Below are 25,427 nucleotides of genomic sequence, written 5' to 3'. Positions count from 1 at the left end.
CACCCAGGCTAGAGTGCAGTGGCGCGATCTCGGCTCACATGATGAAATTCCGTCTCTACAAAAATTAGCCAGGCATGATGGCGGGTGCCCATAATCCCAGCTACTTGGGAGGCTGAGGCCAGAGAATCACGAACTTGGCAGGCAGAGGTTGCAGTGAGCTGAGATCGCACCACTGCACTTCATCCAGGGTGACAGAGCAAGACTCTGTCTCAAAAAATAAATAAATAGAAATGTAAAATTATAAACTTAATTTTCATGCTTTCAAAACCTACATGTTCTGACATGATAAACATGAGTTTAGAAGCTTTTTTTTTTTTTGAGAAGGAGTTTTGCTCTTGTTGCCCAGGCTGGAGTGCAATGGCGCGATCTCGGCTCATCATGACCTCTGCCTCCTGACTTCAAGCAATTCTCCTGCCTCAGCCTCCCAAGTAGCTGAGATTACAGGCATGTGCCACCATGCATGGCTAATTTTTTTTTTTTTTTTTTTTTTTTTGGATTTTTAGTAGAGATGGGTTTTCTCCATGTTCATCAGGCCAGTCTCGAACTCCTGACCTCAGGTGATCTGCCTGCTTCAGCTGCCTGCTTCAGCCTCCCAAAGCGCTGGCATTGCAGGTGTGAGCCACCATTTCCAGCCTGAATTTAAAAGCATTTTTTTTTTTTTGAGACGGAGTCTGGCTCTGTCGCCCAGGCTGGAGTGCAGTGGCGCTCACTGCAAGCTCTGCCTCTCAGGTTCACGCCATTCTCCTGCCTCAGCCTCCCGAGTAGCTGGGACTACAGGCGCCCACCACTACGTCCAGCTAATTTTTTGTATTTTTAGTAGAGTCGGGGTTTCACCATGTTAGCCAGGATGGTCTCGATCTTCAGACCTCGTGATCCGCCTGCCTCGGCCTCCCAAAGTGCTGGGATTACAGGCGTGAGCCACCACGCCAGCCTTTAAAAACATTTTTAAGGCCAAGTGCAGTGGCTCATGCCTGCAATCCCCAGCAGTTTGGGAGACTGAGATGGGAGGATTGCTTGAGCCCAGGAGTTCACAACCAGCCTGGGCAACAAAGCAAAGCCCCATGTCTACAAAAAAATACAAAAAATTAGCTGGGTGTGGTGGCATGCTAGTCGTCCCAGCTACTCCAGAGGCTGAAGTGGGAGAATCACCTGAGTCCGGCAGGTTGAGGCTGCAGTGAGTAGTGATCGAGCCACTGCACTCCAGCCTGAACAAAGGATTGAGACCTTGTCTCAAAAACAAAAACAAAAGCAAAAAAAGGCAGGAAAAAGAAAGCATTTTGGCCAGGCCTAGTAGCTCATGCCTGTAATCCCAGCATTTGGGAGACCAAGGTGGGCAGATCACCTGAGGTCAGGAGTTCTAAATCAGCTTGGCCAACATGGTGAAACCCCATCTCCATTAAAAATACAAAAATAAGCTGGCATGGTGGCGTGTGCCTCTGGTCTCAGCTACTCAGGAGGCTGAGGCAGGAGAATCACCTGAACCTGGCAGGTGGAGATTGCAGTGAGATCGCGCCACTGCATACCAGCCTTGGCGACAGAGTGAGACTCTGTCTCAAAAAAAAACCCAAAAACAAAACCCTGCATTTTAAATTCCCAAAGTGTTAAGTATTTGTCAGGAAGTTGTTTGTTTGTTTGTTTTTTGAGACAGAGTCTGGCTCTGTTGCCCATGCTGGAGTGCAGTGCCACGATCTCGGCTCACTGCAAGCTCTGCCTCCCGGGTTCACGCCATTCTCCTGCCTCAGCCTCCTGAGTAGCTGGGACTACAGGCGCCCACCACCATGCCCGGCTAATTTTTTTTTTTTTTTTTTTTTTCGTAGTTTTAGTAGAGACAGGGTTTCACCATGTTCGCCAGGATGGTCTCGATCTCCTGACCTCGTGATCCGCCCGCCTCGGCCTCCCAAAGTGCTGGGATTACAGGCGTGAGCCACTGCGCCCGGCCTTGTTTTTTTTTTTTAATTGCAGGCAAAACATTCTATTATTTCTGTAATAGTTTTGAGGTTACTGCTTATAGACTTCATGTAAGTAGAAGTAGGCATTATACAAATGTGAAAGCAATGTTGTTAATTTGCCAGGAACTGTTACTCAGAAAAACTGAATTTAGGATTCATTTTTAGAATCAAGGAAATATTAATTGGTTAACTGTTCATTGTTAATATTAGATTAGTTCCATATACATCTAACAGTCTGTTCTCTACACAGCAACCTGAGCAGTCCTTTTTAAAAATCTACTTGATTGAGGTGTAACTGACATACAATAAATTATATCCATTATAAATTTACAGTTTGACAAGTTTTGGCAAATGTGGAAGTCTTATAATCACCACCACAATCAAAACATGGAAATTCCTATCAGTAGAACTTTTCTCCCTACCATTTCTGCCTCCACTCCCAGCCCCAAGTAATACTGATGTTTTCTTTTCTTTTTTTTTTTTTTTTTTGGAGGCGGAGTCTCGCTTTGTTACCCAGGCTATAGTGTCTGTGCAGTGACGTGATCTTGGCTCACTACAACCTCCTCCTCCTGGGCTCAAGAGAGCCTCCCACCTCAGCCTTCCAAGCAGCTGGGACTACAGATGTGTGCCACCATGCCTGGCTAAGTTTTGTAGTTTTAGTAGAGAGGGGGTTTCACCATGTGGGCTAGGCTGGTCTTGAATTCCTGACTTCAGGTGCCCCACCCACCTCAGCCTTCCAGAGTGCTGGGATTACAGGTGTGAACCACTGCACCTGTCTGATACTGATCTGTTTTCTATCATAAGAGACTACATTTACCTTTTCTAGAGCATGGTATAGATGCAGTCACACTCATAGTGTGTATCTTTGTGTCTGCTTTCACTTTGTATTATGTGAGATTCATCTGTTTGTGTTCATAAAGAGGTTTTTTGTTTTCTTTTTTTTCGAGATAGAGTCTCGGTCTTGTTGCCAGGCTGGAGTACAATGGCACAATCTCTGCTCACTGCAACCTCTGCTTCCCGGGTTGAAGCCATTCTCCTGCCTCAGCTTCCCAGGTAGCTGGGATTCCAGGAGCCCGCCATCACACCCGGCTAATTTTTGTATTTTTAGTAGAAACAGAGTTTCTCCATGTTGGTCACGCTGGTCTCGAACTCCTGACCTCAGGTGATCCACCCGCCTTGGCCTCCCAAAGTGCTGGGAATACAGACATGAACCACTGCGCCTGGCCAACCTTGCTTAATCTTAATAAGCACTTACTACTTTCAAACATATTTTAATTATTTTTATTGTCAGTTTCCCCCTTGTTAGAATACAAGCTCCATAATATCAGGAACTTTCGACTGATTGCAAATTTCTGGTTAAACATGACAGGGTGACTACATATATCTGTTCTGTTTTGTTTATTTATTTTATTTTTGGTCTCCTAAGGCTCTGTCATCCCAAAGATACTAAGTAACAGGCAGAATTGGATATGGCACAAATTTCTGTTTAAAGAGATGCGGTCTTGCTCTGTTGCCCAGGCTGTTGTGCAGTGATATTCACAGGCATGATCATATTTCTCTACAGCATCTTGGACTCAAGTGATTCTCCTGCCTCAACCTCCTGAGTAGGTGGGACTACAGGTATGTGCCACCAGGCCCCACTTCTTTTTAAACCATATAAAATTATAGTAAAGGAATAAAATGGATATAAACATGCAAGAATAGAACAGGAAAAGTAGAGAAGGAGAGTTTCTCTACGTTTTTGGGAGAAGGAAACCTAGAGGAGGAATTTTAACTGTTTTAACAATGCAGAAGCAGCAGCAGCCTAAGAGTGAAATGAAGTTGGAACAGGAAGTGAACTGATTTGAACCAAGAACCCTGTAATGGTTCCAGACTGGAGGTTCTCGGTAGCTGAGGTTCAGGGAAGGCTCCAGATTCAGAATAACAAACACCGCTTGTGTGTTTCGTGGTGAGTGAGTGGACCAGTTACAAAGGCCAAATGGAGACAAATATGGTAAAATCAATTTACCTGATTTCTCATTCTGCTTGCTGCACCCAGAAAGCTGATAGGTAGACTTATGCTTGGCCCTGGCAAGAAATTAGAGGCCTTTTTTTTTTTTTTTTTTTTTTTTTTGAGACAGGGTCTCACTCTGTCACCCAGACTAGAGTGCAGTGGAGTGGTGCAATCACAGCTCACTGCAGCCCTTGACCTTCCAGCTTAAGCAGTCTGCCTACCTTAGCCTCCCCAGTAGCTGGCACTACAGGTGCACGCCACCATGCCCGGCTACTTACTTTTTTTGCAGAAACAAGGTGTCACTATGTTCCCTGGCTGGTCTTGAACTCCTGGGCTCAAGTGATTCTCCTGCCTTGGCCTCCCAAGTAGCTGGGACCACAGGTGCATGCCACCACACTTGGCTAATTTTTTTTTTTTTTTTTTTTTTTTTTTTGTAGAGACAGAGTCTCTCCGTGTTGTCCAGGCTGATCTCAAACTCCTAGGCTCAAGAGGTCATCCCACCTTGGCCTTCCAAATTGTTGGGATTACATGTGTAAGCCACCATGCCCAGCCTGTTCACTTTTTATTTTCCAATAGTTCGTTGACATCTTTGATTTGTTATTTCTTCTACTGTCTTTGGGCTTTATAGCTTTTTTATGTCTGTGCTTTTAATTGAGGATTAGGAAGATAGTTTAAATGTCTTTTTTATCTGCCTGTTTAGTAGAACCCTGTACGTATGTATGTAAGTATAAATTAATGAATGACAGGGTCTCACTCTGTTACCTAATTTGGAGTGCAGTGGTGCAATCATAGCTCACTGTAGTTTCAAACTCCTGGCTCAAGCAATCTGTCCACCTCGGGCTTCCAAAGTGCTGGGATTTTAGGCTTGAACCACCAGGCTGGCCTATTTCTTTATTCAAAATTAGAATTTCAGTACAAAAGTAAGTAAAAGATGTAGAGAACCTGTTTATCCAGTTAAATGTTTTCCATTCGTTTATTATTACCTTTTGCACTTAAGTAGTGTGATAGAATCTTCTGTCCAGCATTTGGAAGTCAGTGATTATCTATAGGCATTATCTAACAATGGGATAATTTGTTTTTTTGGTAATTGTTCAAAAACATTTAGTCTGGTCTGGGTGCCATGGCTCACAACTCTAATCCCAGCACTTTGGGAGGCTGAGGTGAGAGGATCATTTGAGACCAGGAGTTCGAGACCAGCATGGGGAACAAACGGAGACACCCGACCCACCCCCCAGGTTTCTGCAAAAAATTAAAAAATTAGCTGGGTGTAGTGACACATACCTGTGGTCTCAGCTACTCGAGAGGCTGAGATGGGAGGATCACTTGGGCCCAGGAGGTCCAGGCTTGCAGTGAGTTTTGATGGCACCACTGCACTCCAGCCTGGATGACAGAACAAGACCTTGTCTCAAAACAAAAACAAAAAAGCATTTAATCTGATACAAGTCTATACATGTTCTCTTACACTTTGGGAACCTCAAAGTGTTATTTGTTAGCAATTTCCATTTGCAAAAGTGATGTGCAGAGATGTTGCAAAATTGAAATTGCTATTTAAAGTCCAATAAATAGTTTTTGTTATTACTCAACTGTCTTGTCATGAAGAAAGGTCTTAATTAAATGAGATTACTTCTAAGACAAGAAAACCTGTATCAAGTCATGGGACAATAAGTGTAGATGAAGTTTAAAGGGATAGCAATATTTGTGGGAACATTATAGAGTATAATTTTTTTTTAACTGATGAAGGCATTTTAGAAACAGTGACATGATACATTTAATCAATTATTCATGAATGGGAACTACATAAATTTTTTGTGAAAACCTGAAATTATACATAGTAATTGGGTTATATCCCTAGGACAGAAAATTTTAATAACAAGATAGTATGCAGCTCACGGGAACTTACGTATTCAGCATATTAGCAGGAAAGAGGCAAGAAATTTGAAGAACTTGCAGAAAAGTTGCACAGTAAATGAGAGACTAGAATGCTCAAAGGTAAAGTGGCCTTGATTTGAAGTAAGTGGTAACCTAAAAGCTCTTTTTCTTTGGCTTAGTCTCCTAGCAGCTGATGTGTGGCCTTAAAACCTATACTATCAAGGAGTCTCCGCCCTTAATGTAGACAGTCATTTTGGCCATAACAAGAATTGTGGCAGTAAGTAGTCTGCAAAGTCTGAAGAGAAGAAAGTCAAATACATATGTTGTCAGGTGCCTCTATAGACTTTTGGCAGTAGAACCACCAAACCATTTGCCCCTGTGGTAGAGAATGATATGTGAAGTTTATAGTGTGGGGTGATACCAGGTAACCATCTGGTACTATTTTACTTCCCAAAACAGTATGTTTTTAGGAAAGATAACATCCTTATACTTGACACATCTCTTTCTCTCTACTTTCTCAAAAATTGGAATCATGGGCCTAGCACAGTGGCTCACAACTGTAATCCCAGTGCTTTGGGAGGTGGGGGTGAGAGGATCACTTGAGGCGAGCAGTTTGAGACCAGCCTGGGCGACAGAGCAAGACCCTGTCACCAAAAAAAATTTTTTTTTTTTTTTTTGCTGGAGTGCAAGGGTGGGATCTCGGCTCGCTGCAACCTCCACCTCTTGGGTTCAAGCTATTCTGCCTCAGCTTCCCGAGTAGCTGGGATTAAAGGCGCCTGCCACCATGCCTGGCTAATTTTTGTATTTTTTAGTGGAGATGAGGCTTCACCATGTTGGTCAGGCTGCTCTAGAACTCCTGACCTCATGATCCACCAACCTCAGCCTCCCAAAGTGCTGGGATTACAGGCCTGAGCCACTGCACCCAGCCCCCCAAAATTTTATTTTATTTATTTTTTTAGAGATGGAGTTTTGCTCTTGTTGCCTAGGCTGGAGTGCAGTGGTGCAATCTTGGCTCACTGCAACCTCCACCTCCTGTATTCAAGTGATTCTCGTGCCTCAGCCTTCTGAGTAGCTGGGATTACAGTCACCTGCCACTGTGCCCGCACCCGGCTAATTTTGTATTTTTAGTAGAGACGGGGTTTCGTCATGTTGGTCAGGCTGGTCTTGAATTACTGACCTTAGGTGATCCGCCCACCTCTGTCTCCCAAAGTGTTGTGATTACAGGTGTGAGCCACCATGCCTGGCCAAAAATTTTTTTTAATTAGCTGCGTGTGGTGGTGGGAGTTTATAGTCCCAGCTATTTGAGAGGCTTAGATAGGAGGATTGCTTGAGACCAGGAGTTCCAGGTTACAGTGAGCTATGATTGTGCCACTATGCTCTAGCCCCGGCAACAGTGTGAGACCCTGTTTCAAAAAAATATATATATGTGCTATATAAACAGTCTCTTGTAATTTGTGTTGTCCCCAAAACCTTGATTGAATTAATAAAATTAGTTTCTTTTACTTCATTAAGACCACAAATAAATGAAAGAAATTTTTTAGTTTCCTAAGCCTGAATATTGGAATCCTGGACTTTGGTACAGGATCACCATTTGCCACTTTCAGTGACTAGACTCTTTGCTGAAAGTGTCAGCAGGCCTCTGATCACCTTTTTGAAATCACTTAACCTATTTTCTCAGCTGACTTTGCCTGGAATTTATTTATTTTTTAATTTAATTTAATTTTATTTTATTTTATTTTATTTTATTTTGAGACAGAGTCTCGCTCTATCGCTAGGCTGGAGTGCGGTGGCACAATCTCGGCTCACTGCAGTCTCCACCCCCCAGGTTCAAGAGATTCTCCTGCCTCAGCCTCCTGAGTAGCTGGGATTACAGGCATGTGCCACCACACCCAGCTAATTTTTTTTTTTATTTTTAGTGGAGACGGGGTTTCACCATGTTGGCCAGTATGGTCTCGATCTGATCTTGTGATCCACCCGCCTCGGCCTCCCAAAGTGCTGGGATTGGATTCTTTTTTTCTTTTAATTTAGTTTAGTTTTCTTTTTTTTTTTTTTTTTTTTTTTTTTTGAGACGGAGTCTGTCGCCCAGGCTGGAGTACAGTGGCATGATCTCAGCTCACTGCAACCTCCGCCTCCCAGGTTCAGGCAATCCTCCTGACTCAGCCTCCTGAGTAGCTGGGACAATAAGCATGCACCAACACACCCAGCTAATTTTTGTATTTTTAGTAGAGACAGCGTTTCACCGTGTTGGCTAGCCTGGTCTTGATCTCTTGACCTTGTGATCAGCCTGCCTCAGCCTCCCAAAGTTCTGGGATTACAGGCGTGAGCCACCGCGTCCAGCCATTGATAAAGAATTCTACCAACTGCAGATTAAGGATCAGTGGTTGCCTAAGGATAAGGAGTATTAAAGAGTGGCTAAAAGGAGGCATGAGGAAACTTTTGGGAACTATTGGGGTTCACTATTTTGTTTTTGGTGATGGTTTTACCGTACATAAGTATGTTAAATCGTATTAAATTGTATACTTTCAACATATTGTTTGTTGAGAGCTACAACTCAGCTATTTTTATTTATCTATTTTGAGATGGAGTCTCACTCTGCTGCCCAGGATGGGATGCAGTGGTGCAATAAAACAAAACGTTTCTATGAGAAAATATAGGAGAATATCTTCATGATTTGCAGATCAGCAAAAATTTATTTTCTTTTCTCTTAATTTTAATGATTAATCTTTCGTTTGATGGTTAGCACTTTTTTATGTTCAAAAAAATAATGTTTTTCCCAGGTTCAAGTGATTCTCTTGCCTAAGCCTCCCAAGCAGCTGGGATTAGAGGCATGCACGACCACGCCTGGCTAATTTTTGTATTTTTTGGTAGAGACAGGGTTTCGCCATGTTGGCCAGGATGGTCTCAAATTCCTGATCTCAAGTGATCTGCCTGCCTCAGCTTCCCAAAGTGCATCAAAGCTATTTTTAATATGGAAATAAAGAGCACCCAGATGAGAACAAGCAAAGGCTGTTCAGAGCAAAAGAGTCAGCTGTTACCATTTGCATTTGGCAGAGACTCAGAAGCGGACAGAGGAATGGGAAAGCTTTATAGTTGGAGGGGAAAGGAGAAGGTTTCAGGTTTGCCCTAATTGGAGGCTCCTGGCATAGGGCAGCCGGAGGCAGCCTGACTAGAAGCAGAGCATCCTGTGTGATTGGTTAGGAGGTGTGTATTTGGCTTTCTTCAGTTGGTCCTAAGTTGGAGGCCATGGGGACCAAAATGGTAGGGTATTATTAAGTCCTAGCTCTTTTGGGCTAGTGGTTTTTTGTTTTCATTTTTAATTTATGATTGATACATAATAATTATACATATTTATGGGGTTCATGTTTTGATGCATGTCTAAATTGTATCGTGACCTATTCAGGATAATTAGCATATTCATCACCTTAAACATTTATTGTTTCTTTGTGATGAGAACATTTAAAAACCTCTCTTTTTGGATGGGCGAGGTGGCTCATGTCTGTAATTCCAGCACTTTGGGAGGCTGAGGCAGGTGAATTGCTTGAGTCCAGGAGTTCAAAATCAGCCTGGCCAATGTGGCATAACCCTGTCTCTACTAAAAATACAAAAATCAACTGGGCAAGATGGCGCAAGCCTGTAATCCCAGCTACTCAGGGAGGCTAAGGCACCAGAATCGCTTGAACCCAGGAGTCGGAGGTTGCAGTAAGCCAATATCGCACCATTGCGCTCCAGCCTGGGTGACAGAGCGAGACTCTGTCTCAAAAAACAAAACAAAACAAAAAAACCTCTCTTTTGGTATTTTGAAATATACATTATTGTTAACTCTAGTCATTCAGCTATGATATAGAACATCGGAACTTAATCTTCCTCTCTAACTGTGGCCTTGTACCTGTTGACAAATTTCTCGCCGTCATTCTACGCCCTACTTCCCTATCCTCTGGTAACTCCTATTCTACTCTCTACTACTTTAGTAACAACATCTTAGATTCCACATGAGTGAGATCATGCAGCATTTGTCTTTCCATGCTTAGCTTATTTCACGTTATTAACATAATGCTCTCCAGGTTCATTCATGTTGCTGCAAATGACAGGATTTTACTTTTTCTGTTGGTAATTTCCATGATATATATATTCCACTTTTTTTTTTTTTTTTTTTGAGACAGAGTCTCACTCTGTCACCCAGGCTAGAGTGCAGTGTTGTGGTATTGGCTCACTGCAACCTCCGCTTCCCGAGTTCAAGCCATTCTCCTGCCTCAGCCTTCCAAGTAGCCTTGTCTACAGGTGTGTGCCACCACAGTCGGCTAATTTTTTTTTTTTTTTTGAGGAGTCGTCTCACTCTGTTGCTCTGGCTGGAGTGCAGTGGTGCGATCTCAGCTCACTGTAACCGCTGCCTCCTGGGTTCAAGTGATTCTCCTGCCTCGGCCTCCCGAGTAGCTGGGACTACAGGCGCCCGCCACCATGTCTGGCTAATTTTTTGTAATTTTAGTAGAGAAGGGATTTTACTATGTTGGCCAGGCTGATCTCTAACTCCTGACCTCATGATCCGCCTGCCTTGGCCTCCCAAAGTGCTGGGATTATAGGCGTGAGCCACCACGCCCAGCTTCCACATTGTCCTTATCTTCGTTGTTAGACATTTAGGGTGATTCCATATCTTGGCTGTTGTGAATTAAGCCTATTGTTATAGTGGTTATTGTTGGCTTCCTGGACTCGTTGCTAGAGATAGTCTGACTTCATTGACTCAGTGTAGATAGTAGGTTGCCTTCTTGTGCTGGTTGCTTCAGGTTGTGGGTCAGAATTCTGTCTTTATATATATATTGTCCAGCTGTAACTGTTATAGGTCCATTGTTCATTTTGTGCAGTGAGTATGCCGAGACACTGGATTGCAACAGAGAAAGAGGTTTAATTGTAGGGCTGCCCAAAGAGGAAACGGGGAACCCTCAAATCTGCCTCCCCGGGGAGTTTGGGGGTAGAGTTTGAATTTAAGAGTTTGGGAGTGGGCTGAAGTGTGGAGATCATTGATTGGTCAGAGTATGCAGGGTAAAGTCATGGCATAGAGAGATGAAGAAGCTATATTCTTACGCTGGTTTGGTTTCTCTGTGGGGGTCTTTTTTTTTGAGACGGAATCTCGCTCTGTCGCCCAGGCTGGAGTGCAGTGGCCAGATCTCAGCTCACTGCAAGCTCCACCTCCCGGGTTTACGCCATCCTCCTGCCTCAGCCTCCTGAGTAGCTGGGATTACAGGTGCCCACCACCACACCCAGCCAATTTTTGTGTTTTTAGTAGAGAAGGGGTTTCACTGTCTTGGCCAGGCTGGTCTTGAACTCCTGACCGCGTGATCCACCCGCCTCGGCCTCCAAAAGTGCTGGGATTACAGGCGTGAGCCACTATGCCCGGCCTAGAATTTATTTTTAATATTATGTTATATTCATGAGATAGGGTACTATGAAGCAATAAAAAAGAATAAGCTGCTGCTATATCCAACAGTGTAGATGAATTGTATTACAGACATAATGTTGAATAAAAGCCACACACAAGAGAGTTAATATTATTGATTATATTTGTAAGAAATTCAAAACAGCCCAAACTAATCTGTGGTGACAGTTATCAGTAATTATTTCCTTTTGGTGGATTTATAGACTGAGAGGGGTGTAATGGAGCCTTCTAGAATATTTGGTATGTTCTATAACTGTATCTGGATTGTGGTTATATGGGTGTATACATATAGAAATATTTATTGACCTGTACACCCAAGATTTGTGCATTTCAGTGCATCTAAGTTATACCTGAATTTTTTTTCTTTTTTTTTTTTTTTGAGACAGAGTTTTACTCCTGTTGCCCAGGCTGGAGTGCAGTGGAGCAGCCATGGCTCACTGCAGCCTTGACCTCCAGGGCTCAGGCCTTTCTCCCACATCACCCTCCTGAGTAGATGGGACTACAGGCATGCGCCACTATACCTGGCTAAATTTTTTTGTATTTTAAGTAGAGACAGGTTGTGCCATGTTGTCCAGGCTGGTCTCCAACTCCTGGTCTAAAGTGATCCACCTGCCTCAACCTCCCAAACTGTTGGGATTACAGGTGTACGCCACCGTCCCCAGCCAAAAAAAAATTTAACGTGTACCCATTATTTCCTCTTTCAGTTCTCCTTTTGTTTATTCTTTTCCTTAAAATCTTTTCCCAATCTGGCTTCCCTGTTTTTGTTAAATGAAACTCTAGCCTCTCAGTTATCCACGTTTAAAACTGCCACTCCTTTATCCTGTTTCTTAAGTTGGTCATTAAATCTTATCAATTCTTCCTTGGTTTTTTATTTTTTGGGGTTTTTTTTTTTTTTTTTTTTTTTTTTTTGAGATGAAGTGTCACTCTGCCACCCAGGCTGGAATGCAGTGGCGCAGTCTGGGCCCACTGCAACCTCTGCCTCCTGGATTCAAGCAATTCTCTTGCCTTAGCCTCCCGAGTAGCTGGTATTACAGGCGTGTGCCACCACGCCCAGCTAATTTTTGCATTTTTAGTAGAGACGGGGTTTTACCGTGTTGACCAGGCTGATCTCAAACTCCCAACCTCAAGTGATCCACCCACCTCGGCCTCCCAAAGTGCTGGGATTACAGGCGTGAGCCACCACGCCTGGCCTTCAGCTTCTCCAAAATATCGCCCAATCATGCCTGTGCTAGAGTTTTGGCCTTGATCACAATCCTTAATTAAAATTGCCAAGGACTTAACTGATTTCCCCGCTTTTCATACTCAAAAGTGTTCTGCATTATGCCCGTAAAGCTGTCTTTCTAATTTTTTTTTTTTTTTTTTTTTTTTTTTTTGAGACAGAGTCTGGCTCTGTTGCCCAGGCTGGAGTGCAGTGGTGCGATCTTGGCTCACTGCAAGTTCCGCCTCCCGGGTTCACGCCATTCTCCTGCCTCAGCCTCCTGAGTAGCTGGGACTACAGGTGCCCGCCACCACGCCCTGTTAATTTTTTGTATTTTTAGTAGAGTCGGGGTTTCACCGTGTTAGTCAGGATGGTCTCGATCTCCTGACCTCGTGATCCACCCGCCTCGGCCTCCCAAAGTGCTGGGATTACAGGCGTGAGCCACCGCGCCCGTCCAAAGCTGTCTTTCTAAAGCAACATTCAGGATGTTGTTACCACTCTGATTGTGTCACTTCCTCTTGTCAAAAGCCTTGGGTGAGCTCCCCTGTCTCCTACACTAGGTGCAGATCTGGCTTCTAGATGCTGATTATATTCAAGATGCTCATGGTCTGGCCCCAACACTGTATTACTTCCTGTGAACAAAAGTTCTCTGCAAAGGAATTTGGGGGAAAGAGACTTTATCCCAGTGAACAGTTTGCAAACTGGCAGAACAAAGGGAGGGTGCAGGTTTTATAGTGCCTAGGTTCAGAGTCAGGTCCGTTTATGCAAAGGAAGGATTGAAACTTGCTTAGTTCTGGTTGGTCAGCATAGCCGAGTTCTGATTGGTTGATACAGCTGAGCCCTGAGCCAGAAAGGGTTAGTTTCCAAGCCCAAAACCAGAAGTCTCTCAGACATTTGTTTCAAACGGCTGATTGAGGGAGTTCAGGGGTTGGGGGTTGGGGTTTCTTGCCCAATTTAGCTTGGGATCAACAGCTCCAACACGTTCGGCTTGATTGTAAAAAGGGAGGTCCTGTACTACTTTTATACATGTTTTTGAGAACAAAGCGTACATAACTACTTGGTCCGCCAGCTATGGCCGTCTTGTTCTGTTTTAAACATGGCACCCCTCAGCTGCGGGAATCCATTTTATCTGCTGGCCCAGGACGTCCATTAACATTTTCCATCTATACTCAATCCTTTGGAAAACTGGAATACTTATTATTTCTAAACCTAATTTGCTCTCTGTTGTTTATGCCTCTTTGTTCATGCTTGTCTCTCTCTAAATGCATCCTTTCTATCAAATCATCTCAAATCATTTCAACCTGGGAGGGCTTTTTGTTTTGTTTAAATATGAGATGGGGTCTCACCATGTTGGTCTTGCCCAAGCTGGTCCAAATTCCATGGCTCAAGCAGTTCTCCTGCCTTGGCCTCCCAATGTGTTGGGATTACAGGCATGACCCATAGCGGCCAGCCAGGGAGGGCATTTATGGTGTGTTTCATGAAATCCATGAATTCCCACGAAATTATATGCAAACATTCCTGTATGTATATATTTTTCTGGAGAAAGAGCTTTTGTCAATAGATTCTCAAAAGCCCATAACTCCCCAAAGTTAAATTGATTTAGTGGCCTTTGAAGGAAGATAAATTAACTCATGTGTGTTCAGCAAAGTTTATGTCTCATTAAAATGTAGTCCTAAATCTGCTGGATGATGAAATAATTTTGAATGGATAATTATATTTAAAGCTCAAAGTTTCAGAATCAGGTAAAATGTTCTCATTCATTTTTTAGGTTCCTAGATGTAACTCTTTGTGAAATCTATTTTCCTCAAGAGATAGTATCTTAGTGTTTTTCACATTGGTATCTTTAGTTAAAGGAAATTTTTTTTCCTCCCACTCCCACATGATTATTCCTAGGCTAGTAGACAATACCATCTCTGTATGCTTTGATGTATCAATGCCTTTTTAAAGATATTAGTCATGTTTTTTTCACTTTTTTTTTTTTTTTTAGATTCCTATAGGCAATGGAAACTGATCTCAATTCCCAGGACAGAAAGGATCTGGACAAGTTTATTAAATTTTTTGCCCTCAAGGTAATATGTCCATTCTCATGAGCCCAGAAGTGTTAGAAATAACTTCCGTGCTTCTGCCTTTTGCGAACAACTCTCTTTGGAAAGTAGCATAACAGCTTGCAGCTTGCCCATTTTAAGGGATACTTCTGTCTGTTGTCAACCAAACTGTGAGGTATGGGGGCGGTATTGGGGGTGTAGCTAAAATGTAGCTTCCAATTTTCTACAGCTACTTGTTCAAAAAAAAAATTTTTTTTTTTTTGTAAGACTGCAGAAATGTCAAATTGTTATGCCAGGTTATTGGCACAGTATGTTCCCTTTGGGTGGGAACAAAGACCGTCAGCTGGAATGGGCAGCATTTCGGACATCTTTCCTTAAGTTTCAACTAATCCTGAAATGTTCAAATTTTATATATTCTTCCCTTCCTGGTAAATGGGGAATTAAAATTGAATTTTGAATCCCATATTTTCCTAAATCTTAAAATCATTTCCACCTATGTCACTCCTCTCAACCATTGCCATGCTAGAACAATCCATGTAGTTGATTTTAGTTGTGAAATTATGTGGAAGACTTTTGCCATATGGGCCAAATGGTATGAATAATTGTGGAATTTTTGTTTTAAATCTACCATGGGGTTGTAAGTTTGTGGCAGTGAATATTTAAAACCACAGTTGGACTCGTTTCTTTATGAACATCAAACCACTATGCTCAGCTTTCCTTCTGCCGTATGAGAATATTACAGTTTCCAAGCCTCAACCTGTAATTCCTTTCATTGGTTGACACTATACCTTCAGAAATGTTTATAAAGTTGTTTTTTGTATGTAATGTTTTTTCTATCTGTTCTCAAAAATTAAAACTATACTGTTTCCCAAAGTATACTTATGGTTAATTGGCATCGTTTAAACCCTGTATTGGGAGGATTTTAACCCTGATCAGGAGCCAGATTAGTTTGTTAAGACTTTTCATCATTTTGGGATTTCTTTTTTTTTTTTCCAGACTGTCCAAGTGATTGTCCAGGCTCGTCTTGGTGAAAAGATTTGCACTCGTTCATCATCATCTCCAACGGGTTCAGATTGGGTAAAATTCTGTTATTTACTAAGATATACTGTAGTGTTTGTCACAAGGAATGAATGTAAAGTTCTCAAGTGCAATAATTAATAACATTTATATTATTATAAATAACATTAAAATATCTGATTCTATTTGATCCATATACTTGAAAAGGATATTCTTATTGTATGTTAATCCTGAATTTATTTGGTTCTTAACTTTCTGCTATGATAGATGAAAAGCTTAGTCCTTGGAAGACAAAAATTATATCTTGGCCAATTTTTGTAATGATAGTTACCTTTTTCAACTTGAGATTTGTGGCTTTGATGCAGTATTATCCCTTATGGGGAAGGGAGAAGTGAATGAATTGTCTTCCTTAATCAGCCACAGCAATACTTGCATTACCCAACATATACTAATTTCTGTTTTCATAATGTTCCTGTGAGTGTTTCATGCAAGAGTCCCTTTTGTTTTCCAGTTCAACTTAGCAATCAAAGACATCCCAGAGGTTACACATGAAGCAAAGAAGGCACTGGCAGGGCAGCTGCCTGCGGTCGGGAGGTCTATGTGTGTGGAGATTTCACTTAAGACTTCTGAGGTAAGGCTATGGCCAGGTTGGTGTCTTCATTTAGAACTCAAGGCTCCTCCTCTGAGTCGAAGTCATTTCTCAGTCTTATTCCTGCCCTTTCCTCTCTGATGTGCTTATCATTCTCTGAGGGGGTCATGGGTTTTTTTTGTTTGTTTGCTTGATTGTTTGTTTTTGAGACTGAATCTCGGTCTATTGCCCGGGCTGGAGTGCAGTGGAGCGATCTCGGCTCACTGCATCCTCTGCCTCCCGGGTTCAAGTGATTCTCCTGCCTCAGCCTCCTGAGTAGCTGGGATGACAGGTACACGCCACCATGCCTGGCTAATTTTTGTATTTTTAGTAGAGACGAGGTTTCACCGTGTTGGTCAGGCTGGTCTCGAATTCCTGACCTTGTGATTCGCCTGCCTTGGCCTCCCAAAGTGCTGGGATTACAAGAGTGAGCCACCGCGCCCGCCCTGTTTTTTGTTTTTATTTTATTTTTTGAGACAGAGTTTCACTCTTGTTGCCCAGGCTGGAGTGCAGTGGCACAATCTTGACTCACTGCAGCCTTCACTTCCTGGATTCAAGCGATTCTCCTGCTTCAGCCTCCCAAGTGACTTGGATTACAGGCGCCTGCCACCATGCCTGGCTAATTTTTGTACTTTTACTAGAGACAGGGTTTCGCCGTTTTGACCAGACTGGTCTTGAACTCCTGATCTCAGGTGACCCGCCCACTTTCTGCCTCCTAAAGTGCTGGGATTACAGGTGTGAGCCACTGCGCCTGGCCTGTTTTGTTTTTTGAGACAGGGTCTTGCTCAGTTACCCAGGCTGGAGTAAGTGACACAATCATGGCTCATTGCAGCCTCGACCTCCTAGGCTCAAACAATCCTCCCACCTCAGCCTCCTGAGTAGCTGAGACTATAGGCATGCACCACCATGCCCAGCTAGTTTTTGTATTTTTTGTGGAGATGGGGGTTCACCATGTTGCCCAGGCTGGTCTCAAACTCCTGAGCTCAAGCGATCTGCCTGCCTCAGTCAGAGTGCTGGGATTACAGGGGTCATGGTTTTTGAACTTATTATTCCAACCACTTGATGTAGGCTCTTTACCCTCTTGTTCGCATGACATACTTCTGCTCATCCTTCAAGACTCACATGTTCTAGAAGCTTTCCCCCTTTTAGTGGGAGATATAACTGCAGTCTTTACTTAGAATTCCTATGGTGCTTTGTTTATATTTGTTTCTACAGTGTGACTTGCTGGGTGGTGGTGGTAGTAGTTGCTTTTGGGGTTTTTTTTTTTTTTTTTTTTTTTTTTTTTGAGACAGAGTCTTGCTCTGTTTCCCAGCTTGGAGTGCAGTGGCATGATCTCAGCTCACTGCAACCTCCACCTCCCGTGTTCAAGCAATTCTCGTGCCTCAGCTTCCCGAGTAGCTGGGGTTAACAGGTGTGTGCCACCATGCCCGGCTATTTTTTGTATTTTTTGTAGAGACGGGGTTTTACTGTGTTGGCCAGGCTGGTCTCGAACTCCTGACTTCAGGTGATCCACCTTCCTGGGCCTCCCAAAGTGCTAAGATTACAGGCCTGAGCCACCATGCCCAGCCTGCTGTTGTTTTGAGACTGGGTCTCACTCTATCTCCCAGGCTGGAGTTCAGTGGTGCAGTCATGGCTCACTGCAGCCTCAAATTCCTAGGTTCAAGGGATCCTCCCACCTCAGCCTTTCCGAGTAGCTGGGAGTACAGGCATGCACCACCACACACCGCTAATGTTTAAAAAAAAATAAAAAATTTTGTAGAGACAGGGTCTCCCTGTACTGCCCAGGCTGGAGTGCAGTTCTGCTTATAGCTCACTGCAGCTTCAAACTCCTGGCCTCAGCTGATCCCCCTGCCTCACACTCCCAAAGTGCCGGGATTATAGGAGTGAGCCACTTTGCCCAGCCAGTATTATGAGTTTTAAAAATGTGTTTGCTTGCCTTATTTCACATTAGGATTGATGGAGATACTGTTTCAATGTATTTTCACTAATAGATTGTAAGGCTGTATGGTATAATTAAAGGTAAATAGAATTTGGAGCTACACAGAGCCAAGTTCAATCCCAGCCAAGTGACTTTAGCTAAATGACTTAACCCCACCCCCATAGCACTTTTTTTTTTTCTGCTCTGTTGCCCAGGCTGGAGTGTAGTGGTGCGATCTTGGCTCACTACAACCTTCCCCTCCCTGGGATTACAGGCACGTGCCACCACGCCTGGCTAATTTTTTGTATTTTAGTAGAGATGGGGTTTCACCGTGTTGGCCAGGATGGCCTTGATCTCCTGACCTCATGGTCTGCCAGCCTCGGCCTCCCAAAGTGCTGGGATTATGAGCGTGAACCACCATGCCCGGCTCAGCAGTTGTAATTCTGAAAATTTTCCCAAAGAAATTAATTGAGTTTGTTGGAAAAGTTTTAGTCTCAATGTTGTTTATCACTAATGTTTGCAGTAATGAAAATTAGAAACAACCTTTATGTTTAAACTCAGATGAAGATACAAAAACCAAGACTAAAGAAACAACCTTGGCCGGGTGCTATGGCTCATGCCTGTCATCCCAGCACTTTGGGAGTTCGAGGCAGGTGCATCATGAGGTCAGGAGATCGAGACCATCCTGGCTAACACGTGAAACCCCGTCTCTACTAAAAATACAAAAAATTAGCCAGCTGTGGTGGCGGGTGCCTGTAGTCCCAGCTACTTGGGAGGCTGAGGCGGGAGAATGGCATGAACCTGGGAGACGGAGCTTGCAGTGAGCCCAGATTATGCCACTGTACTCCAGCCTGGACGACAGAGTGAGACTCTGTCTTAAAAAAAAGAAACAGGCTGGGCGCGGTGGCTCAAGCCTGTAATCCCAGCACTTTGGGAGGCTGAGACGGGCGAATCACGAGGTCAGGAGATCGAGACCATCCTGGCTAACACGGTGAAACCCTGTCTCTACTAAAAAATACAAAAAAAAAAAAACTAGCCGGGCAAGGTGGCAGGCGCCTGTAGTCCCAGCTACTCGGGAGGCTGAGGCAGGAGAATGGCGTAAACCCGGGAGGCGGAGCTTGCAGTGAGCTGAGATCCGGCCACTGCACTCCAGCCTGGGACACAGCGAGACTCTGTCTCAAAAAAAAAATTAAAAAAATAAATAAATAAAAAAAAGAAACAACCTTTATGTCCAAGAATTTGAGGACTGGTTGGATAAAATGATAGTCCTATAGTGGGATACTGCGGAACCATTTTAAATGATTTAGAATTTTTAATTATAGGGAAAATTCCATGAAGTATTTATTAAGAAAAAGCAAGTCCTCAAAGTAGTATATAGACTGTGATTGCCCTTTTATTTAGAGAAGAGGCTGGTTCGATTATAAGTTGATATCCCTTTTTTTCTTTTTGCTTATCTATACCTTTTAATATTTTTATAGTGACTGTAATGCTTTGAAATTAAAAATTTTTAAAACAAATATTTTAAATTTGTCCTTTCTACAGGGAGATTCCATGGAGCTGGAAATATGGTGTCTTGAAATGAACGAAAAGTAAGTGCTGCATCTTAGGGTCCTTGGTTGTGGTTGCTGAGGATAAATTAGATGACATCATGTGAAAAGCAGGGCTTTGTTTTCAGAGTCAGGGAGGGCATTCTGACCACTTAACAAAGCCAATAGGTCTGTGCTACAATTTGCTTCATGCTTGGCTTGCAGCCTAGACACAGAGATGACCTTCAGAGGGAACATCATTCCAGAGAGACTCAGATACTACAGGGAAAGGAGCAGCAGAGAAAGCTGAAAAGGCTTTGTTGTTTTCCCAGAGTACAGCTAGTTCTCTGATTAAATCCCTTGCGAGCTCTTGTAATATGACTACTCTGTTTTGTCTGTTTTCTGTGTGGCAGCCATCCAATAAGATTTCCCCTCCCTGCTCCTTTTTACAGACTGTATGGGTCATGGATTGGAAATGCATGTTATTTCTTTCCCCCGTTTTCTTCTTTCAAGGCAGATTAGCTTACCTCCTGTCTGAAGCGTCAGTTTTCAACAAGAGTATATAGGAAAATTGAGGAAATATCAACACATCAAAAGAAAAATCTTAGTGATAAGTATATGTGGGGACATTAATTTTCTTTATTGAATAAATGCAATTGCCAGGTTATGGCCCAAAATTTTAGAGCCAAGCTGACTTTTCCCAGACTTCTGTTAGATTATCAAGATAGACAGCTCATAGGATAGTACGTGTTTGCACCTTCAGTGTATATAATTGCAGTATTTATTTATTTATATGTTTTCAGATGTGCTGCTTTATTTCTAAAAAAATTAAGTTCTTTGAAGCTAGAAAAAAATATATTGGGTGCCTTTTGGTGCTCATTTCTCTGTGTCTAGTACGTGAGAAAGTAAAACATTGACTTAACCTCAATCATCTGTTGATAAAGGTGTAATTAGAGTTCTCTGGTTAGTTCAGAGCATGTCTTAATAATAAATTTGGTCTTGTGTAGTTCCAGCGCTTAATAGGAGAATGCTGACTGTGTCTTTGTGCCTGGCAGGTGTGATAAAGAAATCAAAGTTTCCTACACGGTGTACAACAGACTGTCATTGCTGCTGAAGTCTCTTCTTGCTATAACTAGGGTGACACCAGCCTATAGGCTCTCCAGAAAACAAGGGCATGAATATGTCATATTATACAGGTAAACAGCATAGATGGTCATCTTGATTCACTCATCAGTCTCCTCACTTTGCACATTGTCTAGCATTTAGATATTCTGTGATGATGTTTTGGACAGTTGGTTGGTTTGTTGGATTATTGATGCTGTCGCTTTCATGTGATCGGTATCCAGCCTTCCTTATGAACCTTACCTTTCCAAAACCACCAGGTTTATCATCCTTTTCTATATGCACAATCATGATTCCTGTGGAATGGATGTTGAGGTCCTAGTGATAAACATCTTAGAGCTAGGGAAGGAAGTCAAGACTTTAATTAATTAATGTATTTATTTTTGAGACGGAGTCTCGCTCCATCGCCCAGGCTAGAGTGCAATGGCACAATCTTGGCTCGCTGCAGCCTCTGCCTCCCAGATTCAAGCGATTCTCCTGCCTCAGCCTCCTGAGCAGCTGGGACTACAGGCACCCGCCACCATGCCCAGCTAATTTTGGTATTTTTAGTAGAGACGGGGGTTTCACCATATTGGCCAGGCTGGTCTCGAACTCCTTACTTTGTGATCCGCCTTCCTCAGCCTCCCAAAGTGCTGGGATTACAGGCGTGAGCCACAGCGCCCAGCCTGGAAGTCAAGACTTTAAAAAAACAGTCTATACTGGGAAGATGCCACAGTTTTCTGTATTCCAGGGTTAAATTAAAACTTTGTCTAACAAACTGCTAACTCAGTTTAAGTTGTTAATTAGTTGTCTGTGGATTTAAAGAACTGGTCAACAGAGTATTTTCTTTGAAGCATTTCACTTCAGCATATTTATTGAGTGCCTTTTTAGTGCAAGCATTGTGCTAGGAGCACTGAAGAACTGTACAGAGGCCCAGCACTAGAGGTGGTTCTAATGTAGTGAGGGAAACAGTTTGATACATGTATAATTATTTTTAAAAAGCAGGATTTGAAAACTCCAAACCAGAATCAGGAAAAAAGGGTACTGAGAGAATATAGAAAGATAAAGTTTGTTCTGGTTGGTAAACAGTGCAGGTCTTATGGAGGAAGTGGCATTCAAGCTGGCCCATTAGGGAAAGAGAATTTGAGCTGGTAGAAGTAAAGGAGAATAATTATTCCAGATGGAGAGTTCAGCAGCTAGCAAGGCACAGAAGTGGAGGGCAGGGTAAGAGCTCTGCTCAGATTATCAGATGAAGCAGAGTGGTGGAGTAGAGGGTATGTAGCAAAGTGTGAGAGAAGAGCTTGGAATGCTGGGGTCCCAAATCTACCAAAGATGCCTTTCTTTTGTACTTAGTGATAAGCCGTTGGTTTTAGCCTTTGCCTTACATGTATAGTGCTGATTTTTAGACAAATAGTATAGCAAGACAGAGGGACCGGCCGGGCGCGGTGGCTCACGCCTGTAATCACAGCACTTTGGGAGGCCGAGATGGGTGGATCACGAGGTCAGGAGATCGAGACCATCCTGACTAACATGGTGAAACCTCGTCTCTACTAAAAATACAAAAATTAGCAGGGCGTGGTGGTGGGCGCCTGTAGTCCCAGCTACTCGGGAGGCTGAGGCAGGAGAATGGCGTGAACCCGGGAGGCGGAGCTTGCAGTGAGTGGAGATCGCTCCACTGCACTCCAGCCTGGGCGACAGATCGAGACTCTGTCTCACAAAAAAAAAAAAAAAAAAAAAAGAGGGACCAAAGGAGGAGAGACTTAACTAGTTCTTTTGAAACAATTCAGTACCAGAGAATACTTGCCATTTCCTTTAACTTTCTTAGCAATATCCTAGCAAGCCTAACCATGTCTACTTTTCTAGGCCTTTAATAAATTTTTGTTGTCTTCTCTCTAGTCTTCTTCTGGTTTCAAGTTGTTATATTTGAAAATTGCTAGACTTTTATTCAGATTTACTAGAAAGATACCCTACTAAAATCATCGGCTTAGTTACCTAGGACTGCTAGTCCTTTTCTTACCAGTGTTTAAAGTGTTCCTTTATCATGTATCTCTGGAGTAATCATTATTGCTCACAGGGACTGGGCGCACGCCTGTAATCCCAGCACTTTGAGAGGCTGAGGTGGGTGGTCACTTGAGGATAAGAGTTCGAGACAAGCCTGGCCAACATAGTGAAACACTGTCTCTACCAAAAATACAAAAAATTAGCTGGGCAGGGTGGCACGCTCCTGTAATCCCAGTTACTTGGGGGGCTGAGGCACAAGAATCGCTTGAACCCAGGAGGCAGAGGTTGCAGGGAACCAAGATCACACCACTGCACTCCAGCCTGGGTGACAGAGCAATACTGTATCTCAAAAAAACCCAAACTAGTACTTCTCACAAGATGTTGATCATTTAGGAGTGCTTTTGGATATAAATAAGTGTAGCTTAGATCTAGAGAGGTGGGTGATCTCAGAGGAGGTAGACTTGGCGTTTCCCCTTGCTTTTTATACTGTTGTTAGAAGGTTAACAGCCTGATACCATTAAAGAATAGTCTTGACCAGATGTAGTGGCTCACGCCTGTATTCCCAGTACTTTGGAAGGCCAAGGCAGGAGGATCACCTGAGGTCAGGAGTTAGAGACCAGTCTGGGCAACATAGTGATTCCTTGTCTCTACTAAAAATTTAAAAAATTAGCCAGGTGTGGTGGTTCGCACCTGTAGTCCCAGCTACTCAGGAGGCTGAGGGAGGATTGCTTGGGTCCAGAAGGTCAAGGCTTCAGTGAGCCATGATCATACCACTGCACTCCAGTCTGGGTGACAGAGCAAGACCCTGTCTCAAAAAAATACACATAACCAAGAAAAGGTTTAGCAAATTTTAAGCACTGTATCAGCATTTACATGAATAGTGAATGCCTAAGTCTCAACTTTTCGTAAAAGGGTATTTATGTAGCAAGATCTCTTTTACCAACACTTTATTAACATTGTTCCTATATTACTTTATGGCAGGAGTCACTAAACTATGGTTAGCCGACCATCTGCTTGTTTTTATAAAGTTTTTTTAAGACACACCATCCCCTTTGTTTACATATTGTCTATGGCTACTTTTTGCAATACAACAGAAAGCTGAGTAGTTGTTATAGCCTATACGGCCCACAGTCTTAAAATATTTACTATTTGGTCCTTTACAGAAAGGTTTGCTGATCCCTGCTTTTTAGTATCTTTTGTCTGTCTTACTTTTGTGCTTTGTATTTCAGATATTTATATACATTTCATTTCTTTTCTTTTTCTTTTTTTTTTTAAGGTGAAGTCTTGCTCTGTCACCTAGGCTGGAGTGCAGTGGCACGATCTTGGCTCACTGCAACTTCCACCTCCTGGGTTCAAGTGATTCTCGTGCCTCAGCCTTCCAAGTAGCTGGGATTGTAGGCATGTAGCACCACGCGTGGCTAATTTTTGTATTTTCAGTAGAGATGGCGTTTTACCATGCTGGCCAGGCTGGTCTTGAACTCCTGACCTCAAGTGATCTGCTCACCTCAGCCTCCCAGAGTGCTGGGATTACAGGCGTGAGCCACCACGTCCGGCTATATTTCTTTTCTTTCATACAAGACTCTAGTCTGTAAGACCTAGGATTCAGATTTATCCTTATTTCATTCCTAACTTCTAACCATGAAGCTTCTTCATACGTTGTTGGAGCTTAGTATTTATTGAGTAAACCCATGTATATATTTTAATTTTTAACAGTATTACTTGAAAAATATAAAATAGATTTTAGGTATTTAGAATTCAAACTTTTTGCCAATATAGACTGGCCTGTCCAGGGAGAATCATAGGAAGATTCCACTATGTTTATGGGTTTTGTTTGTTTGTTTGTTTGTCTGTTTGTTTTGAGACGGAGTCTTGCTCTGTTGCCCAGGCTGGAGTGCAGTGGCCGGATCTCAGCTCACTGCAAGCTCCGCCTCCCGGGTTTATGCCATTCTCCTGCCTCAGCCTCCCGAGTAGCTGGGACTACAGGCGCCTGCCACCTCGCCCGGCTAGTTTTTTTTTTTGTATTTTTTAGTACAGACGGGGTTTCACCGTGTTCGCCAGGATGGTCTCGATCTCCTGACCTCGTGATCCGCCCGTCTCGGCCTCCCAAAGTGCTGGGATTACAGGCTTGAGCCACCTTGCCTGGCCTGTTTTTTTTGTTGTTGTTGTTGTTTTTTCAGAATAGTCTTATCTAGTTAATTATTCCATGGTGGAAAACATTTTCTGCTTTGTTAAGCCATCTACTTAGAGATTTCTTCATGGCCAGGCACAGTGGGCTCACATCTGTAATCCCAGCACTTTGGGAGGCTGAGGTGGGAGGATTGCTTGAGCCCAGGAGTTTAAGACCAGCCTGGGCCACATAGTAAGACCTCATCACTACTATTTTTTTTTTTTTTTTTTTTTTTTTTTTTTTTTTTTTTTGAGACGGAGTCTCGCTCTGTCGCCCAGGCTGGAGTGCACTGGCCGGATCTCAGCTCACTGCAAGCTCCGCCTCCCGGGTTTACGCCATTCTCCTGCCTCAGCCTCCCGAGTAGCTGGGACTACAGGCGCCCGCCACCTCGCCCGGCTAAGTTTTTGTATTTTTTTTTTTAGTAGAGACGGGGTTTCACCGTGTCAGCCAGGATGGTCTCGATCTCCTGACCTCGTGATCCGCCCGTCTCGGCCTCCCAAAGTGCTGGGATTACAGGCTTGAGCCACCGCGCCCGGCCTCATCACTACTATTTTAAAAATGATATATATATATGTAAAAGAGAGCAT

General features: G+C 43.2%; 1 protein-coding gene across 19 annotated transcripts in view; it reads left to right on the top strand.

Annotated features, from left to right (window-relative positions):
- The window catches only part of ATG13 (autophagy related 13), a 57,373-nt gene that overhangs the window by 11,667 nt on the left and 20,279 nt on the right, over positions 1 to 25,427 (top strand). For 15 of the 19 annotated variants that reach the window (XR_007719288.1, XM_050757600.1, XM_050757597.1 and 12 more), the window contains 6 exons: positions 3,514 to 3,569; positions 14,425 to 14,506; positions 15,479 to 15,559; positions 16,011 to 16,130; positions 19,588 to 19,634; positions 20,627 to 20,767. Coding sequence is in view for 18 of the 19 variants with exons in the window: in XM_050757600.1 (XP_050613557.1) it covers positions 14,438 to 14,506; positions 15,479 to 15,559; positions 16,011 to 16,130; positions 19,588 to 19,634; positions 20,627 to 20,767 (458 nt within the window). In the remaining variant the exon portion in view is untranslated. Of the gene's footprint in view, positions 1 to 3,513; positions 3,570 to 4,391; positions 5,932 to 14,424; positions 14,507 to 15,478; positions 15,560 to 16,010; positions 16,131 to 19,587; positions 19,635 to 20,626; positions 20,768 to 25,427 lie in introns of those variants that run through there. The other 4 variants (XM_050757598.1, XM_050757593.1, XM_050757585.1 and 1 more) reach the window with 2 other exon arrangements.

This window comes from Macaca thibetana, chromosome 14, assembly GCF_024542745.1.
Source record: "Macaca thibetana thibetana isolate TM-01 chromosome 14, ASM2454274v1, whole genome shotgun sequence".
NCBI lineage: Eukaryota > Metazoa > Chordata > Mammalia > Primates > Cercopithecidae > Macaca > Macaca thibetana.
Note: the sequence above shows the minus strand (reverse complement) of the source record. Positions and strands in the feature narration are given on the sequence as shown.